The 22,035-nt window shown below is 35.8% G+C and overlaps 1 protein-coding gene across 2 annotated transcripts in view; it reads left to right on the top strand.

Moving 5' to 3' along the window:
- Positions 1-21,725, top strand: part of PTGFR (prostaglandin F receptor) — a 48,977-nt gene extending 27,252 nt beyond the window's left edge. Inside the window, exon 3 of one of the 2 annotated variants that reach the window (XM_010380656.2) lies at positions 17,836-21,725. In XM_010380656.2, coding sequence (XP_010378958.1) covers positions 17,836-18,117 — 282 coding nt within the window. In that variant the 3' untranslated portion in view covers positions 18,118-21,725. The remainder of the gene's footprint in view (positions 1-17,835) is intronic. The other variant, XM_030941705.1, reaches the window with a different exon arrangement.
- Positions 21,726-22,035: the final 310 nt, after the last annotated feature.

Here is a 22,035-nt window from a genome sequence, read left to right on the forward strand (position 1 = left end):
CATTTTTCTTTTTTTGAGGTGGAGTTTATTTGACTCTTTTTATTACTCTTTTATTATTTCTTTTTGGCTTTAGTTTTGCACAGCTTTGTACACACACAAAAAATTAGGCACCTCCATGTTTTAGCTACAAATTGTTCTATTTTTTTGACCACAGAGAAATCAGTTTTGAAGTGTCCTAATAATTATTTTAATACAAAAGAGAAAGGTTCCAACACTACAGCATTTGTAATTACAGTATGAAAGACACACACACACATGCATTATAGCAGAGCATGTATTCCATGTTAGATGGACAATGTTAGATGGGTATAGGAATTTAGACACCCTTATTTGGGATTCAGTTAGGGTTTAATTCTGGAATTTTAAAAAAAACATTTTTTTCATGATTGATTTTAGTATCACATCTCCCATTATTTCAAATGTGTAAAACATGAGCAGAGGCTATCATTTTATTTTGCAGAGCTTTTCCATAAGGCCTTAAAATATTTTAAAAACTGAGTACCCTGCAGAAGCAAATCTTTCTGGGGAACAAAAGAGACAGCCCCACCGTAGCTAGCCTCAGTGAATTCTGACTTGTCTGAGTCAAGGTGCTTAACTACTCTTCAGCTTCTGTCACTGGGAAAAAGGATCAATATTCATTCCCAGTTGAATAGAATTCCTTGACTTGGGAAACTGTTTAGGTTTCCTAATTTGGCTCTGAAATCGCCTATCAAATATTTATAAGGCACTTACTATATGCAAAGCTATCTTGATTTTTGTCTCTATCAATAAGCATCTTCATCAGTGGCTACTCCACAATATGTGACTACACTGAAACCATCTCTGAGAGTGAAAAGTTTATCTCCCAAGTCTATACTTGAGCCTTTCCTTCTAATTATATAAGTTCATATAGCCTATTGTAGCATGCAGAAATTTCTCACTACCTGAGTTTGAACATAGTAGCCATGTGTCCTTTGGCAAATTATTAAGGATATTTGTGAGCTTCAGTAAAATATAGATATTAGATAATAGATAATAACCTCTGTAAAATATAGGTGATATTTTTGATTCTATCACTGATTTAGTCAGGTAACAGTTTTCACATGATATCTGGTAAACATCCAGTGAAAGGTGCTGTGTGATTGTTATTGTTACTGTTATGGCCATGATTCCATTTGGTACTCTAGTAAAACTCAGTAGTAACATATGAAAACGTTCAATGAGTGGCTACTACAGGCCTGTGCACATGTGCTACAGGGTATACAAACATGACTAAAATGGGATACTAACCTCAAAGGAATTTGTAGTTTATTTGGGGAGGCATGAACAGAACCAGTTTTGTTACAAAAGAATCCTGTGAACAAGTGCCCTTGGCCTTCCAAGGAACAGCTTTGCTAAGAAACTTCATTTATGTTTAATCTGTGCCAAGCAACTAAAAGAGTTCTGGACCAAAGGGCTCCTGAGTTCATATACATTGTGGTGTCTGGTGGTCCCTGGGCGTAGTGGAGTAGGTTCTTACCTACCAATTATGAGAATGGATCCTCTTCTAAAATTGCAACTCTTCTCTTTTGACTTAATTGTTGATTTATTTATAAATTTCCTTTTTTCTTTTTTCCATGGGTTAAATTATCTCATCTTTTCTTCACACTGATTTCTTTTCCATGAACTTGTAGTAAATGTCATTTCAGGTTTATACCACTTCCTTTCTTTTCATACTGTGCTTCCCAATATGAATGTGTTTAATAAGGTCAATTCTCCTCCAAGATGCCAACCAGACACCATTACCTTTTGGGATTTTGGGCTTGTGCCGTTCTGAGTTAGGGGGTTTTGGATCTTGTGTCTTTCACTGGTTAAACAACCAGAGAAATCTTAAAGTTAGTTCAGCCCATCTTCCTTATGAAACAACTTACCCAAATACAAATATATACTTGTTGGTCGTATATATTTATCTCCTCTTATTTCTTTAAAAAGTCGTGTTCTTTTAAGTGAGGCCATTTTTGTGGTATTATTTGTAAAACCTCTTAAGAATACAATATCTTCCATATAACCACAGAGAATGGGTTTGGCTTTCTGGCATTGGAAATAATACCACAAAACTTGGTAGCTTAATGGAAAAAATAAGAGAATTTATATACTGGAAAGAGAATTGTGGAATTGGAGCTAAAGTTTTACAGCAGTGCAATAAAGAAATTTCCGGAGCTTTTGCTGACAATCTCCTAAGAGCAGGACAGTCTTTGGTGGTCGTTTTCAGATCTACTCTTTGGATGACTTAGAGCTTTCTTAGTTATGTGAGTGAGTCATTAGTGTAATTTGGTGATGATTTGCCATTGGTTTGGGATCGATCATGGTTAAAGTATACAGAGAATGTCTCCATTGCTTATCTTGAATGTGTTATAAAGTCAAAATAATTTGATCTAGTAAGCTGTTTTTTATGTTAAAATTCACCTACCACTGTGGTGGACTTTGTCAAGTACTTGTTAGGTAGGTAGATATGTTTTAATTGCTGTTTTTTGTTACTTGGGGTGTGAGAATTAGTTCCATGAGGGACTTATAACCTTGCCATTTCATAATTTAAAGGCAAGTAATGGCAAGGCCCCCAGCATTCACATGCTTGCAACAACTCTGAGCTCACACAGGGGAGGAAATCTGAGCTACAGCTTTTAATCTTGTCTGCTCAGGTAGGATAGTACTGTCACATGCAGGCCGCCAGGCTGGCTCCTCTCTCTTAATTTCCCATTCTCCAGCTCTATAGACACTCTACTCCCTTCTGTACCAGCTGCGATTTTTGCTCACTGCAACCTTTTAAGTAAGCCATCTTGCCTTGTTGCTTTAATTACACTCCAAAGGAATTACTTTCCTTTTCTCCCGACTATGGGAGAAACAATTATTGAGAGAAATTCTCCTTGGCAAAAGTGGGTAGCTAAACTTTGCCCTTCCCAGTGATTTCAAAAAGAGAAATATAATAATCACTTGACAATTATAAGAAATGATGCTCTTATTCATCTGGTACATTCATATATGGCTGAACTACTTGATTATTGCCTGTGCCATTCTGATTGATCGATAACAATGTTCTAAATATTTTGATAATGATCATTGATAGGGCATGTACCTACTAACAAAGTTATATGTGTTCATTATATAAAATTTGAAAAATACAGAAATAATTGTTTTATTTTATTCTATAGTTGGTATTGTTAGCACAGAGAAGTGAGTTTGAGTTTTCTAAGCTGGTTATATATTCAGCAGTAGGTTGAACTCATTGGTTTCAATTGTTTATTGAGTCTAATCACTTTTTTAGGTAACAGAAGTTTATCTCTTTTCTCCTCATTCTTATACTTCATTTTTTTTTCTCATAGCATTGTCAATACTATGTTAAACAGTAGTAGTAATAGTGGGCACCCTTGTCTTGTTCCAGATTTTAAAGTGCATCTATACCTTCTCCATTAAGTGTAATGGCTGTTGTAGGTTTTTGATCTACTATATAGAAATTTCACTGTTTCCTAACTTTAAATCACTCATAAGTACTGTATTAGTTTTCTATCGCTGCATAACAGGGTCCTATAACTTGGCAGCGTGAAATAATGCTTATCTTATCTCACAGTTCTGTAGGTCAGAAGTCTGGGTGCATTCAACTGAGTTCTCTGCTCAGGGTCTCAACAAGTGTCTGAGATGAAGGTAGGAACAGTGTTGGGCGGTTACCTAGAGGCTTGGGGGAAGAATCATTTTCAGAGTTCATTCAGGCAGAATCCATTTCCTTGTGACTGTAGATCTGAGGTCCTTGTTTCCTGATTGGCCCTCAGGTTGGGGCTGTCTTCTGTTCCTAGAGGCAGCTTGCATTCCTTCTTCTGTGGCCCCTCTATGCACAAACCAGAAAATGTGCAAGGAATTCTTCTCCCACTGGGAATCTCCCTGGCTTCTCTTACTACCAGCTAGAGAAAGTTCTCTGCCTTTAAAGGGACTCATGTGATTAAATTAGGCCCACTTACTCACTATCTTAAGGTCGGCCATGCCATATAATATAACACAATCATGGGAATCATATCTCATTATGTTCACAGGTTCCAGAGACTAGGTTGGGCATATTAAGGGGGTCATTTTTGAAATTCTGCCTAACACAAGTACATACCCAACTTTTGTTATGTACTGTTATATTTTTGTTCATATTCTTCTACTCCTTTCTCAAAGCATATACACATGTATTAGAGAGGCTCTATCAAGCTTGCCCAACCAGATTTATTTTGTTATTGTTGTTCTACTGTGTTTTGTTTTAGGCTTTTAGCAGCCCGAAGCCATGGTTTTTAGCTTCTGTCTCTAGTGATAAGCAGAAAAGGGGGATGAGGAAGGGGCTTTACTGGCCCAACAAGAAACAGAAACTAAGAACCCGTGACTATTCTCTCCCGTGGACACCCCTGCAAATCTACTTTTTCTAAAAAATCGGTTTGACTTTGTGAACCCAATTTATCTTTGCTATCTGTTTGGCCTTACTAAGGTTAATTAACTTCCTTTTGTCTCCTTTTCCTTATCATTGAAATGGGAATATTAGTGGTACCTATCTCAGAAAGTACATAGGCATTTTGTAGTAAGTCTTAGCTATGTAATTATTACTGTGTTAACCAAACTAAAATACTATTACTTTGTAATCTTCTTTATTTTCTTGACTACATTATAATTATTTTCCCTTATGTTCAAGCATTCCTAGGTGACATCATTTTAATGGCTGCAAAGTATTTCGTTGTGTAGGTGTACTGTAATCTCTTTTTATAAATCCCTGCTTGTTGGAGATTGCTTATATAATTTTTCATTTTATAAACTACACTGAGATGAACAACTTGTAGGTTGTTGTACGCTATTTTTATTTGATTCCTTAGAATAAATTCATAGACATGGAATTGATTTAAGGAGAACTGGCTTACAAAGGCTTGTGACATATTTTTCCAAATTGCCCAAATTGCCCTATAGAAAGATTGAACTAATCTGCACATTTCCTTCCTCTTAGTCCCAGAAATATCATTTACTTTTAATGACACTTTTTATATTATAGAATAATATCTTTAGAGACTGAGTCATAGGTAGTCAGTACTTTGGGACAGTGGAAGAAAAAGGAGAAATAATTCAAGTCAAAACTCATGGGGGAAGTGGTCATGAAAAGAAGTCTGAGCTGAAGAATAAGTTTTGTGGGAAAGGAAAATGTGAAAAACATGTATAAATACTTTTGAACTAACCAGGAAATAGGAAGTCTGGCACAGGTAGGGAGGATAGGATCTACATGTAGCTCTCAGATATGACAAAGGTTTTGGTAAGGATTACTAACACTGCAACAGAATTTTATTTAATTTTTATACATGGCACAATATTTTAAACTAGCTTATATAATAAAGAGATGCCACATTATTATGGTGAACTGTATTCCCGTATTCTGTGGTTTAAATGATAACTTGTAAATGAGTGATGTTTTAAAAGTTTGTTAGGTCTGTCTGCATTTCATTGTTTAAAGAAGAGACCCAAAGGGTTTTTCCAGTACTCTGGTGATTACTTAATTTAAATGTTGAATGATACACTCCTAACTTTTGGGAACTATATACCTAGCATCTAATCCAGCAAATATCTCAGTACTAGATTTCTGAAAATAAAAAAGTGAAATTTCAGCAATTCCTTTGGAATACAAAGATCTAGTGCAACTTACATAATACAACAATGTGTGGATTGCTTAATCTTAATGGTGCCTTTTGGGCAGCTGGTGTAGTTGCTCCTATTGAGTATATCCATTAGCTCACTAGAAAAGAATGACATCACATGATGAGGGCACTTGTTCAAGGGTGTGAACCTGTCTCCATCCCTGTATGCATCCTTCCTCTTTAAACCCCCATCCCTTCCACACCATACTCAACAACTGCACACGCATAGGGCTTGATGAGTTGGTTGGCTTCACAATGCACTGGAGCAAGAGTAATCCATTTGGTATCAACAAAATGAGGAAGAGGATAAATACATGTTATCTAGAGGATTACTGGACTTTTATTAGTTCTTGAAGTCACTTCAGAACCAAATATCTAGATTTTGATTTATAATAGATGCCTTATAAGTACTTCTGGAATGAATATTTGCATAGGCCAACTGTTCAATTATGTAAGTCAGCAAAAAAGTTAAAAAGACATTAAAAGTTCTATTTGAATGACCAATAAAAGAAAGGCAAGACATTTGATTACATCCTGCATGCTTTCTTTCTCACTGGCAATACAACCTGATCAGAATTTATCTACCTTAGCTAGCGAACAATGTCCTAACTAAAGGAGCTTGGGAATCACAGTGTAATTTTAGATGTTATAGATCTGACATAATCCCAGCTCTGATACTAAATGGCTATTATCTTGGGCAAACCACCTATCCCTCTTGCCTTGGTTATTTTTTCTCCTGTGAAATGGAACAAATTAGACTACACAATTTTTAGATTCTTTCCAGTTCTAACCTTTTATATCTTTCTCTAATAAAATAGTTGTCTTATACCAATAAGAGGGAAATGTGGAATAACTTCATCGAAAGCTCTACACTTTGGACAAATGCAAGATTTTTTTTTTTTTAACTGTTAATGTATTTGACCTAAGATAACCACCTTGGCTTAATTAAAGTTCACATAAATCCTCCAACTGCTTCTTAATAGTATGAAAATTGTTACCCCATCCCCAATTCCAACATGTCAGATGAGTATCAGGAAGCCTAAACTGAAGCAGCCCAAGACTATTGTAATACTTCCAGCCTTACTTAACCTCTGTCATACTGCCACGCTCAAAGATGTAGCAAGGAACCAGCAGTGCAATTCTGACATTAACTACATGGACTTAGTTCAAATTTCATAGATATACAGCCGAGTCCCCCACAACACTGCCCTGACTTCAGACACCATCTGCAAGCCTGGGAGATTCCCAACCACCTGCACCTCTGACAAACTGGCTATAAATTCAGTTTTCCCACTATCCTCTTGCATTTGATGATTTACTAGAACTACTTGTAGAACTCAGGAAAGTACTATACTTACAATGTTATTATAGAGGATACAAATTAGGACCAGTCAAAAGAAGAGACCCCCATGGCGAGGTCTGGGAGGGTCCCAAACACTAAGCTTCCATGTCCTTAGGATTAATACACCTCCTACTGTATTAATGGGTATCATCAACCAGGGAAGATCATCTGAATTGTGGGTATCCAGGGTTTTTAATTAGGTTTCAGTCTGTAGACATAATTGAGCGAATAATTGATCATGTGACTGAACTCAGTCTCTAGAAGGTCAGGCTGATATCATGTGGTTCAAAGCCCTGACCCTCTAATCACATGGTTGGTCTTTCAAGTATGGCCAGTCCCCATCCTGAAATTCTTTAGGGTTCCACAATGAGTCACCTCATTAACAGAAATTGAGACATGGTCCAAGGTGTCCACCAGAACTAATAAAGACACTCTTATCATTAAGGAAATTCCAAGGGCTTAGAGACTCCCTTCCAGGAACCAGGGACAATGACTAGTCAAAGTCTTTTTTACACAGTAAGACTTAAAAGTAGTATCAGAATATTTTATTTGTTTTAAAATCTTAGAAACTGTTCCAATTGGAAGTAGTCTTCTGGAATTAGCATATTCTTATATTAATAATTCTTCATATAATGATCATACCAAGGAAACACAGTTGATTTTGGTTGATTGCTGAGACTTGTTTGTACTAGATTTACAGCATGCCTTTAAAAACAAAAACAAACAAGTGAAAGAAAGGTCCTACCCAACACTGCAAGAATTATACACAATTTATGTTATTGACTGGGACTAAAAAATTATTGCTAGATCTTTATTTTAAAGTGGTCTCCTATTCAGCAGCAGAAAATTGAAGATAATTAATGCTTTCTTTATGAGGGGCTGTGGAATATGGGATTGCTGTGGCATCAAGTTCAACACACTGAGAGCTGAGACATGATGCATTTCTAGAGATAGTGTTAAATGAGATCACTGGATCCTGCTAAGCATTTTCTAGTGTTCTTTTGCTATATGTTTGGTGTCATTCATCAGCAGGGAATGGTTGAAATGTGAGGCATAAATTGGCAGAGTAGAGAGAACCTATGCGTTTTAATACCATAGCCACAGACATCCAGGGCTCCTAACATTTTCTCCTAGATCTTCCTGAACATGGAGGCCAGGACGAGAACACCAGTGATTTTATTGGAATGAAGCCAAGACAATAACATTTTTGTATGCTCTTTATAATATAGCTCTGAAGAATGAACAAATAAAAAGAATAGGGTCACCATGTATATCATTGTTTGGCAAGTGACAAGTGAGACAGTAAGCAATCCTCAGTCAGTAGCATGACAAGGAAATACTCAAGACAGACACTGACTGTATTGTGAATGAGGTGCCTTGATGAAGCAAAGGTTTGGGCCCAATAGTGAGTCAAGGAGCCATTTCAAAGATGGGCTACAGTCACTCATTAAAAGGGATAGAACACAACTGTGCTGATTGTAGAATTAACTATGACTTGTCCATACAATAGATGGAGGATGCAATCTGTTTTATAGAAGGCATATCTTAAAGGGCCTTGTAGCTTTGTTAAGGACAGATGATAGTCAGCAGGCTGAAATTTTCTCTCTAGTGGACCACTTTGATAAATTCTCAAGGTTTTATTTGTATACATTACCACAAGACATAGACTTCAGTTACAATGGCAGCAAATATAATATGTACTACCAACTATGAATTTTTAGGTAAGATAAAATGCTTCTTAAAAGATTGTTAGTCAGAAATCTGGCGATTGGTACTTTTTTTCAGAAAGAACGTCAGCTCAACCTAATGGCTGTATACTGCATTATGACATTTATTTTTATTTGGAAGTTGGATTTTTGTGATTTAAAAAAGTAATGCAAATCTTCATTTAAAAGTTTAAATGGCATAAAGACAGCCAGTTTTCATATAGTAGTAAAATTGTTTGAATTTTAGACAATGATTGATGGCCTCTCTTGACTGTATCTTAAACAAAAGGACTTACTGCACTTTTTTGATTATCAGTATTATGCAAATATACCAGTAAACAACTGCTTTCTGAGATCTTAGGGAAGTAATGATTAATGAAGTATAAAAATGTAACTGTAATTGTATCACCCAAATTATGTCAATGAGATACATTAGTGATATATGCTAAAAAAAAAGAGAGAGAATAAAAGATTCCCTCTCTCCCCAAATCTTACAACACATTATATCTGTCTTCTATTGCATGTTGAACATAACAGTATCAGGAACTTGATGAAAGTTGGTTATTCATTTATGATGATGATGAGGCTGCTGAAGCAATTGGTATAGTTTTGTGCATTACAGAGAAGGTTGTATGCCAGTTAACAAATAGACACCCACTATGTGCCCAACACATAGGGAAATAAGAGTCATGGTTTGTGACCTCCATGGATTCTAACATTTCTTCTCATTAATTAATTCCTTCACTTGATATTTACTGAATGCCAGTATGTACCAAGTATTGACAATGGCACTGGGAATAAGGGTGTCCAGAAGACAAAATCTTTTTCTTGATGGAGTTGATGGTTTAATGGAGTCATGGCATATGCTTCCGAAACAGTTGAAGGATGAGTAATACACAGAAAATTGTCAGGAGAAAATTATGTGGGGTATAACCATTACACCAGATTGTTTTGTAGAGGAGAGAGATTGGCACTGAACTTTGTGGCTAATATTTTAGGCCATGAGATAGGAAATATATTCAAAGAGCTGGAAGAATATATGGGAGAGAGTATGATCAGAGATTTAAGCCATAGGCTATTACCTAGAGAATGCTTGGGTATACATTGACTCATAATGAAGAAAGATGAATTTCAATTTGCTGCTTTGGTATGTTGAAGAAAAATTAAAAGTGTAACTCAAGAGAAGTAAGTTCAGAAAGTTAACCAAAAAAAAAAAAAAAAAGCACAACACTCAAATTGTCTTATCCTCATGACCAAACAACCAGATTGACTAAAGTGCCACCATTACACTGAACTAATTTTAATGAAATTGACTGGATTATCAGGAAGGGCTGACTTTTTTGTCCTCACCAGAAGTATATATGAATTTTATCTTTAACTAGGCTCATAGTATGCTTTAGGGTTAAATAGACATTTTTTATTAATTCTGGCTCAATTCTTTTCTGTGTGTTCCATGTGCCTTAATTTGTCGGTCTTCTAGTATCTTTGCATTTGGTCTATAGGTTTAGATTGGCTTTTCAAAGACTGATTTTCTCTAAAATGTATGGGTATCTTTTATTTTTGAAAGGACACTCTTCTCATTAAAAATTTCCATCAAATAAAATAGGTAGATGCCAAGGCACAGGGAACAAGCACATATATTTCAGTAAAGAGCTAGATCCCCAAACAGTGAAGCAACAAATGCATTTTATACATAGTTAGATGTCCAGGCACAGTAAGCAACACACACAAACTTCAATACATAAGTAGATGCCAAGGCACAGAAGACCAACACATACATTTCAATAAGTAGTTGGATGCTGAGACTGTGAACTAATACACACAGTTTCAATAAGCAGATAGAGGCTGAGGCACAGCGAACCAACACACACATTTCAATAATAGATAGATGCCCAGGCACAAAAAGCCTATACACATTTCAATAAGTAGATAGATGAGAAAAAACATTCTCATTAAATAATTAATTATTGTACTACAACTTTGAGAATGCTTTGGAAAATCTTTCCAAACTACTGTTACAACAAACTAAAGGGCCAGTTGGAAATTTCTTGCTGGAAAAAACATAATGTGTTATAGGAGGGATGGTTTACTGAAACACCTAACTGGTACAGTCTGTGTTTGCTATTAAAACAATGTTGCGAGCGGTCAAATAAAGTAGTCTTTTATTCCTGAATCATTGTACCTCCAATATTACAGCTAATTACTGGACTAGCTTTTTCTTTAATTCATAGATGAAACACTAATAATTACTTCAGTCATAATAAACATTTTTTATTAGGATGAAAATGTCTTATGCATCTATTATTACCAATATTTGGAGCATAACTGATATTTTCTTAGTGTAACTATATGTTTGATGTAGGTAATCATATCTGGAATGAGCTAGAGTTTATGATGATATTACAAGCATGAAGTAAAATGCCTCAAATTCCTTTTGTGCCAAAGCAAGGCATGCATGCAAATATAAGATTTCATAGATGTGTTTTCTTCTTCTAAGACTTTGAATTTACCTACTGAGTTTTTAATTTCCACCACTGCAAGAAATAGAAATTATAAAATAAGGGTAACTCTTGGGTGAATACAAAAGTTTGGATTAAAAAAGTAAAAACAAGGTCCAAAAGGACATCTGAATATTAGTCTAAAGCAGGGGTCCCCAGTTCCCAGGCCCAGGCCTTTTAGGAAATGGGCCGCACAGTAGGAGGTGAGTGGCAGGTGAGCAAACATTACCACCTGAGCTCTGCCTCCTGTCAGATCAGTGGCGGCATTAGATTCTCATAGGAGCACAAACCCTATTGTGAACACATGGGAGGGGTTTAGATTGCACGCTCCTTATGAGCATCTAATGCCTGATGATCTGAGGTGGAACAGTTTCATCCCCAAACCATCTCCATCTCCAAGGAAAAATTGTCTTCTATGAAACTGGTCTCTGGTGCCAAAAAGGTTAGGGACTGCTGGTCTAAAGAATGAGAGAAAAAGAACTACTGAAATGAAAATTATGCCATTCATCATGGGACAGATAAGAAGAAGGAAGATAAAAGGCACTGAGCATTGTTTTATTCCATCTATCACTATTAGTGAATCTATTAGTGATACTTTTTTACAATTACCTTTTCATTCTGGGACAGATAGCTGTCCTCTGCACATTCATTGTTTTGACATCCAACTTTCTGAAGGACACCTTGGTTACGTGGTGTTTACTCATTTGATTTTTCTATTGGTTATATCTGTTGTTGTGGGCACAGGAGATTTGCAGCAAAACATTTATTAGCACCAGATCCTAATTTTTTAAAGAGATGCTAGTAAAAATATAATCATAGAAATATTGGATGAGAGAGTGCTAGAATCAGCTTGAAAGACAACTAGACACACGCAGATGAAACTAGAATCATAGAGAATTAAAAATGAGCTCTCCTAGTGCCACGGAGGCTCACACACAAATCCTTAGTCATCATCTCCAACTATTCAAATCTTGACTCCACCACATTTTTGTTTGGCTTGACCTAGGGCAAGTTAACCTCTCTGTACCTCAGCTTCATCTCTCAGAGGTGTTAGCAGGATTAAATGAGACAATAGATGTAAAATATTAAAACAGTGCCTGAAACATACTAAGTAATAAATGTTAGTTTTTAAAATCATCTTATTCGTAAATAAAACATAGCACCACTGGCCTCATTACTGGGAATGGTGTAGTGGAAGACAGACTTGGAATCCAGATAGACTTGGGCTGAAATTTTGCCTTTGCCACTTACCAGTAGTGTGAACTCGGGCAAGTTAATGTGTCTGTGACTTGGCTTTCTTTTTGGCAATATCAGAAACACAGCAACCACCTCTGGGGGTTTTAGGAGGATGAAATGGGTTCATATATATAAAATGTTAACACAACTTTTTCCTTCCCTTTCCTCCTTCCTTGAAGACACACTGGGGTAAAGAAATTCCATGATCCCTGCTGTGCCTAAGCCACGCCAGTGGACCTGGTCTTCTTGCACCACCCCTATGGCTGGAGGTTTGAGACACTGACAGGTATATTTGATGGCCAGCAGTAGGTGGGTCAAAGCTTTAAAGTTGAATCAAATTAATTGATTAGTCAGTGAGTTTGATTTAAAAAGATTGAACTAACAACCTATTATGCAGTGGATGCAGGGATGGCAGAGTTTCTTTAAACAAGAGCAAGTCCTCTAAGACAGAGACGTCTCTGTTGTAGCACCTTGAATCCCACCACCTCCATCCCAGTTCCCAAACTCTTCTGGGATCTGGCTCAGGTAGGAGTCTCTGTACCCCTGCCTCCTTCTCTTCACCTGTCCCAGTGATCTTCAACTGTGGCCCTTCCTTAAGAACAGCAAAGGCTTATGGGGAGATGTAAGGTTTATCACCATAACAATTTTAAAAGTTAAAAGTCACTTTAACTTTACGAGGATTTCTTATCTTGAGTAAATAGAAACTTCTGTGCAGACTAGAAGTTAAAGGTTACAGAGAATCTGAGGAATTCCTTGAAACAAAAGTTCATATAAGTTTTCTTTCCTTATATATATATTTTTTTTTTTTAACCTTAAATCCACCTTGACTCTTTGGACCTGAGGTTGCCTGGCCTGCTTTCTGTGTAACCCTCCTAACTCCTGTACTTGTAATTGCCTGTTTCTTCTTGTCTTCCCCAATTCATCTGTAGGAGTCTCTTCCTAAAGATGTTGTACAAAGCAGAGGAGAAGGATTTGAAAACGTTAAAGACATAGTTCCTACCCTCAAGACATAAGGGACTATTATACACATACTGACATTATCTCAATTCAGTATGTTCTACATATTATACTGATACTATGTTTATCAGTGTTAAAGGAGTGGTGTCACACACAACGGCTGTATAGAATGAGAGATTATTCAGCTACAGAGAGATCAAGAAAGGTTTTCTGCAGAAGATGGGACAGGAAGGATAGGAGGATTTAGATAGGTAATTTCTAGTGAGGGACGGGCAGGAAAAATGGCATGTTTTTGGCATTTGCAAAATATTCTGTAACTAGAGTAAACAAAATGAAATAAGAACAAATAAATAGAGACTAGAAAACCACTTAGGAGTCTATAATACTATGTTTGCTTTTAAAGTGATAAGACACTCAATGAGAAAGGACAGAAAAACAAGGTGTGGGTTGAGAGGCAACATGAAAGTGGATCAAACAACTTATATATGGGTGCTGGCTCAGATGTGATATCTGAGGCTCCAGAATTGGAAGTTTATGCCATCAAGTAAATTCATGTGTGTGTGTGTATGTGCGTGTGTGTGTATATATATATATATTTTTTTTTTTTTTTTGAGACACAGTCTCACTCTGTTACCCAGTCTGGAGTGCAGTGGTGTGATCTCTGCTCACTGCAACCTCTGCCTCTTGGGTTCAAGTGATTCTCGTGCCTCAGCCTCCTGAGTAGCTGGGACTACAGGCATGTGCCACCATGCCTAGCTAGTAAATTCATTAATATCAAGTCACAGATATGTCACTGTAACTCCACATATGTATGTACGAATATTTATATATCCATATTTTCTAAGTATTTGAATAATTTGAAAAATAAGCAGGGAAAATTGAAGCTTGTCTTACTCTACATATTCACTGAGTAAAATTATTAAGTTAAGAGAGTATTTCTTGTAATATACTATGAACTAGGATCAATTCACAAGGGAATATGCGAGGGAGAAAGTAGCTAATGCAGTTCTGGAGGCACAGATAGGAGTAGTTTGTCCAAAAGGAAATGATGCTCCAATGAACTTTGTAGTTATTGGACCATATATAGAGTTAGTTTATTTCTGTCCAATGTATTTTCTTCAAGAAAGATTGAGAAACTAGAATATAAGAGGTAGGGGTTTGCAAACCATTTTGTATGAAAAGCACTTGAAGAAATACAAGACTAGTATTATTTTAAGATATGTGAAAGGCTGACATTTAGTAAACGGACTGATTACCCATGATGCTCTAGAAAACAAGATTAAAATATGTTGAGTAAATTTTAGTTCCTGGTCACAGAAAACATTCTACAACTCATACAGCTCAAATGGAAAAGATTTTTTCCTGAGTAGTGCTGAGACTTTCTTCTCACATACTTAATGGCATCCCTAAGTAATTTCTGCTTTGTATAGAAGTCTGGACTAGATAAAATTTTCCTGCACTCTGTAAGATTTGTGATTCTGTCTTCTCATGAGAGGTGATGTAGACAGTCCTCTGTGTGCATAATAAATGGATCCCATTTTGTTCCCTTCTGTTCTCAGAATCCCCTCAGTTACATTTCTGTTTTATTCACATTAACTTGGGTCTTGGTGGTAGTGCCATCTAGCACAATGCCTAGATACAGTAGACACTCAAAACTACTTGCTGCTGGATTGATTTACATTTATAAATATGCAGAGGAATGGAAGCATAATTATCGAATTTACCATGGCTTTGAATAGTAAACAACCACAGAGCCTGACTCTGGCCAACACATGTACAGACATGGGGGAGAGATGATGGGATAACATCCAGAAAAAACCTTAGCAAACATGAGCTCTATTATCTATGAGTAAAGTAGCCTGGCAGATTCATTAACTTTGGTAACCTTAACAGTTGATAGAATTGTTTTAGGTGGCCCAAATGAATGGAGATCCATTGTATTACCAACTATATTGTTCTTTGCAAGCTGGCAATAAACATATACTCTCCTTCCTCCAGGCTTCTTTGACCTCATTATTTCTCTTATGTTAGTGTCCAGTATTTTATAGTTATCAGGTGAATTGATTAATTTTTTCATAGAATATTCAAATACTTTGTCCTGTCTACTTCTCAGAACTCTAATCATCAACAAAGATATACAACTGTAATGTGCCAAGGTTCGCAGGAAGATATTTTAGAAAATAACCCATATTCCTTTAGTTCCATGTACCGGGTAGCTCTTGGAAACTCTATGAAGGGCTGTGTGTATGACGAGACTCTGTACATAAGTGTCTGGAGTACAAGTGCTGGTGGGCTAGACAGATAATAATGTTCTCAAGGCTTGTCAGGAGGCTGTTGCCAGAGACCAGAGAAAATGGCTTCCGACTGCTTTTGTCAAACCAGCTTGCAGACATCCTTGTTCTGACCCCAGTTCCCACATGTCCCTTCCCAGTCTTATTAGGGCTTCAGTTTTCCGGAGATTCTGTGGTAACTTCAGTGCTGCTCTACTCACAACCATAGAGATGTACGCAAATAATCCACATCAGTTTTGATTCTTTAGTAAAATAGTATATTTCCACACATTTCTTAGGAAAAAACATAATTTATAAAAGTAATGCATGATCTATGTAGAAAATTAGTGAATTTGAGACAAACAAAACGAGGAAATCAAAAGTCTCTGTAGTTCTGCTGTCTAGAGTTAACCAATGAAAACAATGACATACACTCTAGGCTTTTATCTGTGCACAAAATTACATATTTGGGATTTTTTCAAAAATGGAACCACATAATCAGTACAGTTTGGCAATTTGCTTTTTAAAAAATTAACACCGAATCACAAACATTAAAGTCTGCCTATATTTCAATTATGTGAAAGTACTATAATTTATCTTCTGTTGGATACTTAGGTGGTCCTGAATTATCAATATTATGAATGTATTTGTTATTACTAATATACTAATGATAAACGATATTTCTTTTACAGAAATACTCTCCCCACATTTATTGGTGGCTAAATGATTAGTGCTTCTTCCAAGTCATGCTGCGGAGTAACCCCTTTCCAAGGCTGGGGTTGGGGGTTAAAGGTGGGGAGAGAGTAATGATGAGTGCTTGGGCAGTGCCCTACTGTTCTGGGGAGAAACCTGGGCACTGGGCTCCCTCAGAAGAGGACTCCATGCCTTTTCACATCTGGTGACCACACTGCTGTTTATAGGGGAGAGAGGAGAAGCAGAGAAGTGTGCACCATGTAACTCAAAACAAAAGGAGTTACACAAACAAAAACTCAGAAGGGCATGGTGCGTCTGGGACAGATGAGACCTTCACAGTGGTTGTATTGTAGGGAATTTGCAGGAGAGATGAGAATATAGAAGTAGCCTTCAGATGCATCATCAAGAAGCTAGCTGAGGAGTTTGTACTTTATTGTGTAGACAAAGAAGGTTTTGATAAAGATCTTCAACCATTGGTATCATCGGGTCAAATTAAGATGTACATTTCTTTCTAATAATGGGTCTTGATTTTCTTTTTACTTGTGTTTTGGTCTTTGTTACATCATCTTTTAATGGTGGCAAATTGACCCAAGTTTCACTTTTCAGTTTTACCCTTTGTTTGTTTATTTCTTATTTGTTTGTACATCCAAGATGTTTTCAAAGCCACCTTATATGTTCCACAACTGTTTGTTTGGAAGTCAAAGCTGGGACCAGTGATTTGCTTAGTTCTAACATGTAGCTGGGACAATTTTATAGAACTGATTCCATGAAATGATCTCTTCAAAATCTTGGGTGGACAGGAAATGGACACATGAAACCACGAAATACATTGTTACTGTTAAGTCACAATGGTAGTGTAGAGAGAAACTCCTTTCCTCAAAGTCCTTAGAAAATTCCATTGCATACTTTCTGGAATGTTTTAGCCAAGTTAAGGCTAGGGCAAAGAGATATAGAAAAAGAAATATAAAATTGAAGAGAGTGGTATCCTTGTAGTTAACAAGCAGAAAATCTAAAAGTAACATTTGTCTTATACCATTTACAAATTAATATCAGATGGTCTAAATTCATTTTGTAAAACTATTTGTTAGCTTATCTGTAATTTATTTATTTAAAAATACTTCATTGAAATAAAACAGATGTGCATTGGCTTTGCATTTACTATTCTCAGAAGCATGAGAAGGTCAGTTACTGATATCAATGTTTGTCCTCCCTTAGGTGATTCTGTTTATGCATATTTGACTTACTATAGAAGTTATCAATTTTGTAATTCTAATGTCAATTTGAATTCAAATGATTCAATTGTCTCTATGAGTGTTTCTGCTATCATTCATTTCTTTCTATCAGTATTTTGCACAATAGCATCACTCTGTGGAAAGTGAAATGAATGTCATCTAGCATAGCTAGTTAAGTTTTAAAAAATTATAGGATTGAAAAAAAGGCTGCATCAACTAATTTCCCTGTTTTCTTCTTTTCTAGGTGACAATGGCCAACATTGGAATAAATGGAAATCATTCTCTGAAAACTTGTGAAACAACACTTTTTGCTCTCCGAATGGCAACATGGAATCAGATCTTAGATCCTTGGGTATATATTCTTCTACGGAAGGCCGTCCTTAAGAATCTCTACAAGCTTGCCAGTCGATGCTGTGGAGTGCATGTCATCAGCTTACATATTTGGGAGCTTAGCTCCATTAAAAATTCCTTAAAGGTTGCTGCCATTTCTGAGTCACCAGTTGCAGAGAAATCAGCAAGCACCTAATTTAATAGGACAGTAGTAAGTCAGTGTAGGGCTAGAACAAAATTAAGACACGTTTGGCAATATTTCAGTTAGTTAAATACCTGTAGCCTAACTGGAGAATTCAGACCTCATCATGTAGTTTGAAGATACTTTTGTCAGATTCATGTTTTGAAATTTGTCAAATAAACAGTATAATTGTACATTTTTCACTTGTTTTTGCCAATGGGAGGTAGACACAATGAAATAATGCCATGGGAGTCACACTGAAAGCAATTTTGAGCTTTATCTGTCTTATTTATGCTTTGAGTGAATCATCTGTTGAAGTCTAATGACTTTATTTGGCCTATTTGCCAGAGAATATCTTATTGTGGCCTGCATAGTGAAATGGTTATTTTGAGATCACTGCTCTGTAGCTAATCCTTATAAATTAGGCTCAATAAAATAAAGCACTCTTATTTTTTGATCTGGCCTATTTTGCCCGTCATTATGTAGCCTCAATTAATACATGCATGGTCATGACACCTGGAATTCGTGACGGTTTATTGTAACAACCTCTGCATATTCCAGGTCTGGCGGACAGGTTGCCTGATCTTGCAATCCTATCTAGAATGGGCCCATTCTTGTCATATTTGACAAACAGGACTACTTACATTTATTATTAAGAAGGTCGATTGTTGTTGGAAGTGTTTTTTGATGTCACAGACTAGTGATTTTCAAATAATCATTTTTTTCTCTGAAAATTTTGCGCATGATTGCACAATAAATAATTTTTAGAGAAACAAAGACTCTATCTCAGCCCATTGATGGACAACTAGAATTACAGCAGTTTCAAAACTCTACCATGGATAATGCAAACAAACAGAAGCTACATGCCAGTGATAGGTGCAAAGAATATTGGCAAAAGGTGCTTTACCTTGAGCCATTATTTGTGTTAGAGAACTTTAAAAGAAACATAATTAATATACAATATTCAAAGACTATCTGCAGCTAGTGTGTTTCTTCTTTACACACATGTACACACAGACATTAGAAAATTCTGTTGATAGCAGGTTCATTAAATTTGTAAGATGGCATATTCTAAAGCCTGTGCTACCAGTACTAAGAGGAGAAGAGTGGCATTTTGCCAAGCACTTGGGGATTATTATAACGATTAACTAGGCGATCAAGAGATAATCTCTCTCCAAATTTTCCAGTAATAATTGAGACTTTTTCTTTGCTTGTTTGTGTAATTCAACCAAAAGAATTTCAGTACTCATTCAAATTGTCCTAGATCTATCAGAAATAAGGGTAGGCCATCCTGCTTTATAATAGGGAAATGCATTTCTGTATGAGTTCTTTGCTTTCATTAACTTGGATTCATTTAAAAATTAATCTTCTCTGTTAGGCTGATTTCAGATTCTCTAAGAAATCTGTGTAATTCAATGAGACTTAAATTATTATGCTCGTAAATATCTGCTTTTGATTGGTAATTTATGTTGGAAGTCATGTTAACTTTTAGTGATGTTTTTGTAAATTCCCATAAGTAAATTAAAAGGAATTAAGCAAATAGCGTTACTGAAGATTTAAAGGCAATAATTTTTCAGTAAGTTTAAAGAAGAGAAACACAAACATATTGGCACATGATATTCTGATTTTAAGGCCAGTAAATAATTAATAACACAAATTTAGGCTATTCTCATTTATAAAGCACATAGTAGATGCTTGGTAAATACTTGCCAGGTTGAACTACAGACAAGAACCTCTTGGTGCAAAATGAACACAGAATTGCAAAGTTTTGTGCAGTTTTAATTTAAACTGACGGTTATAGGTTTTTGTAGTATATATGAGTGTATGGATGTATATACACAAATATGTGTGTGATATGTATTTCTATAGTGCATATACTTTAAAAAAAAGCTGCTGCAATTAGTGACTGTTATTACATTACATAAATGCTCTCATTTGTTTCAAGAAATCTTAAAGCCCAGAAGATCTTTCAGATGGTTTATTTGCTTTCAGAGGAGAATTTATTTCATACAGTTAACGTAAGAGTGTTGTTATCTTGTGAACAGAGACATAAAGAACCATTCTCCATCCTTCCTCATCATGCTAGGTACAATGCTTCTATGAATATTTCCATGTATTTTGACTGGGGAGAGGCATGGAGAAAGAACTCTCATTTAGGGGCTCCTTCTCCTTGAGGCTTCTAAATAAATGGCAGAATTCTTGCTGTATTGCCATGATGTCACCCTGGCCATGTGTACTGACTTGGGAGATCTTGCAACATGACCATGTGTGAGAATGTATGAGCATGCAAGGCTTTGAGGAGTGAGAGAGAAGTGTACATATCACAGGAGGGTTATCTATGTTATCTGAGCATAGGTTCGGGTAACCAAATTGGTCTTAAAAATGATGTTAAACCCAAGAAGTAGACATCAAAAATTTAAAACAAAAATGTTTTCATTGTTTTAAGTTTTTCTTCTGAGTAAAACAAAATTAAAGAAAACAAGTGCAACAGTGTGTACATCTGACTTCAGAGTTTTATTTCTGTTATTATATGTGTTGCATGTAGCTTGGCAATTTACTGTATAATAGACTGGAACATCTACCAATAACTTTCATATAAATGTTCAAAGTAGAAGTATATTTGTTCAGGTTTCTGGAAATAAATAGTAAAATAAATAGTACAAATAGTTTCAATAAATTTACCAATTTGAGTGTTTTCAGCTCTATTTCAAAACTCATAACTAATCTTCAGAGTTACTGAATTTCCTTTTGAACTGGGTAAGGCATTATCCAAGCAACTTCACATACTATTTAAACATGATTTCTGGGTGATTATATTATTCTGGACAAATAACCTAAACATGTCAGGATTTTTACAAGTGTTAGTGAATTTTTCTAAAAAGATGAGACAAAAGCAAAAACATCACACATAGGTTTTCATTACTATGAATACAAAGATAGATAATGCTGATTCACAATTAGCTATGGGTGCATCCAAACCGGCAGAGATTTTACTGATGGGTTTAACTAGGTGATAGAAATGTGCCCTTAATTTTTTCTCCTAGAGGCAGAAAGTTGCTTCTAATTATCTACATAGCTAAAATGAAAAATATCTGAAAGTTAATACACACATATGTAGATATATTTGTGTTATGTGATAAATGTTTCTTTTTTGTACACTTTTGGACTTGAGAAATCTGCTTTTGTTTTGTGCCTACTCTGAGTTTAGAACCCAAATAAGAGCACTTGTTAAATATAGAGTGAACTTTTTGTTAAAACTCTTGCTAGCTTCACCTGTATACCATCATTGCTCCAAATTAAATAACTGTTTTGGGTCAGAATATAAATGCTGGGAATATACATTTTATTACTTCTTAATCTAGGTGTCAAAGATTTTACCACCTGGTAAATAATGTTGGACTTCAACTTGTTACTGGCACATTTTAATAGTAGACGAAACGTGTTTTTCTTTGTTGTGTGAATAAATGTATGTTGTGCTAGTCATACTTGTTGGATTGTATAGAGATTAAATAGTGATATGTATATATTGTTGTTTGCTTTGGTATGCAATTCATGTAATTTCAGTGCTTTGACTAGCTTAAAACTTCAAATAAGTAGTTTTATAATAAAGTTGGACTAATGTTTTTCAAGAGTGATTATTTTTAGGAGGGCCATAGAAAACTTGAAACGCTTGAACCTAAGCTCCCGTTATACCTGCTACTGGATGGGAAGAATTTCAACTTGTTTTCCATTATTACCTTTTGCTCTCCCACCCTACCCACTCTTCTGTGATATCTTCACTCTTTACCTGTGTCTCAACTTACCTAGGCAAGTCATAATTTAGATAGAAATCTGATTATTTCCCAAACTTCCAGGTTTAGGTATATGATTCAGAAAAGCCTAGATATGTCTGTACTAAGAAACAACCTCCAAATTACAGCGCCGTAAACCTCA

The sequence above is a fragment of the Rhinopithecus roxellana genome, chromosome 12, assembly GCF_007565055.1.
Source record: "Rhinopithecus roxellana isolate Shanxi Qingling chromosome 12, ASM756505v1, whole genome shotgun sequence".
In the NCBI taxonomy this organism is placed as follows: Eukaryota; Metazoa; Chordata; class Mammalia; order Primates; family Cercopithecidae; genus Rhinopithecus; species Rhinopithecus roxellana.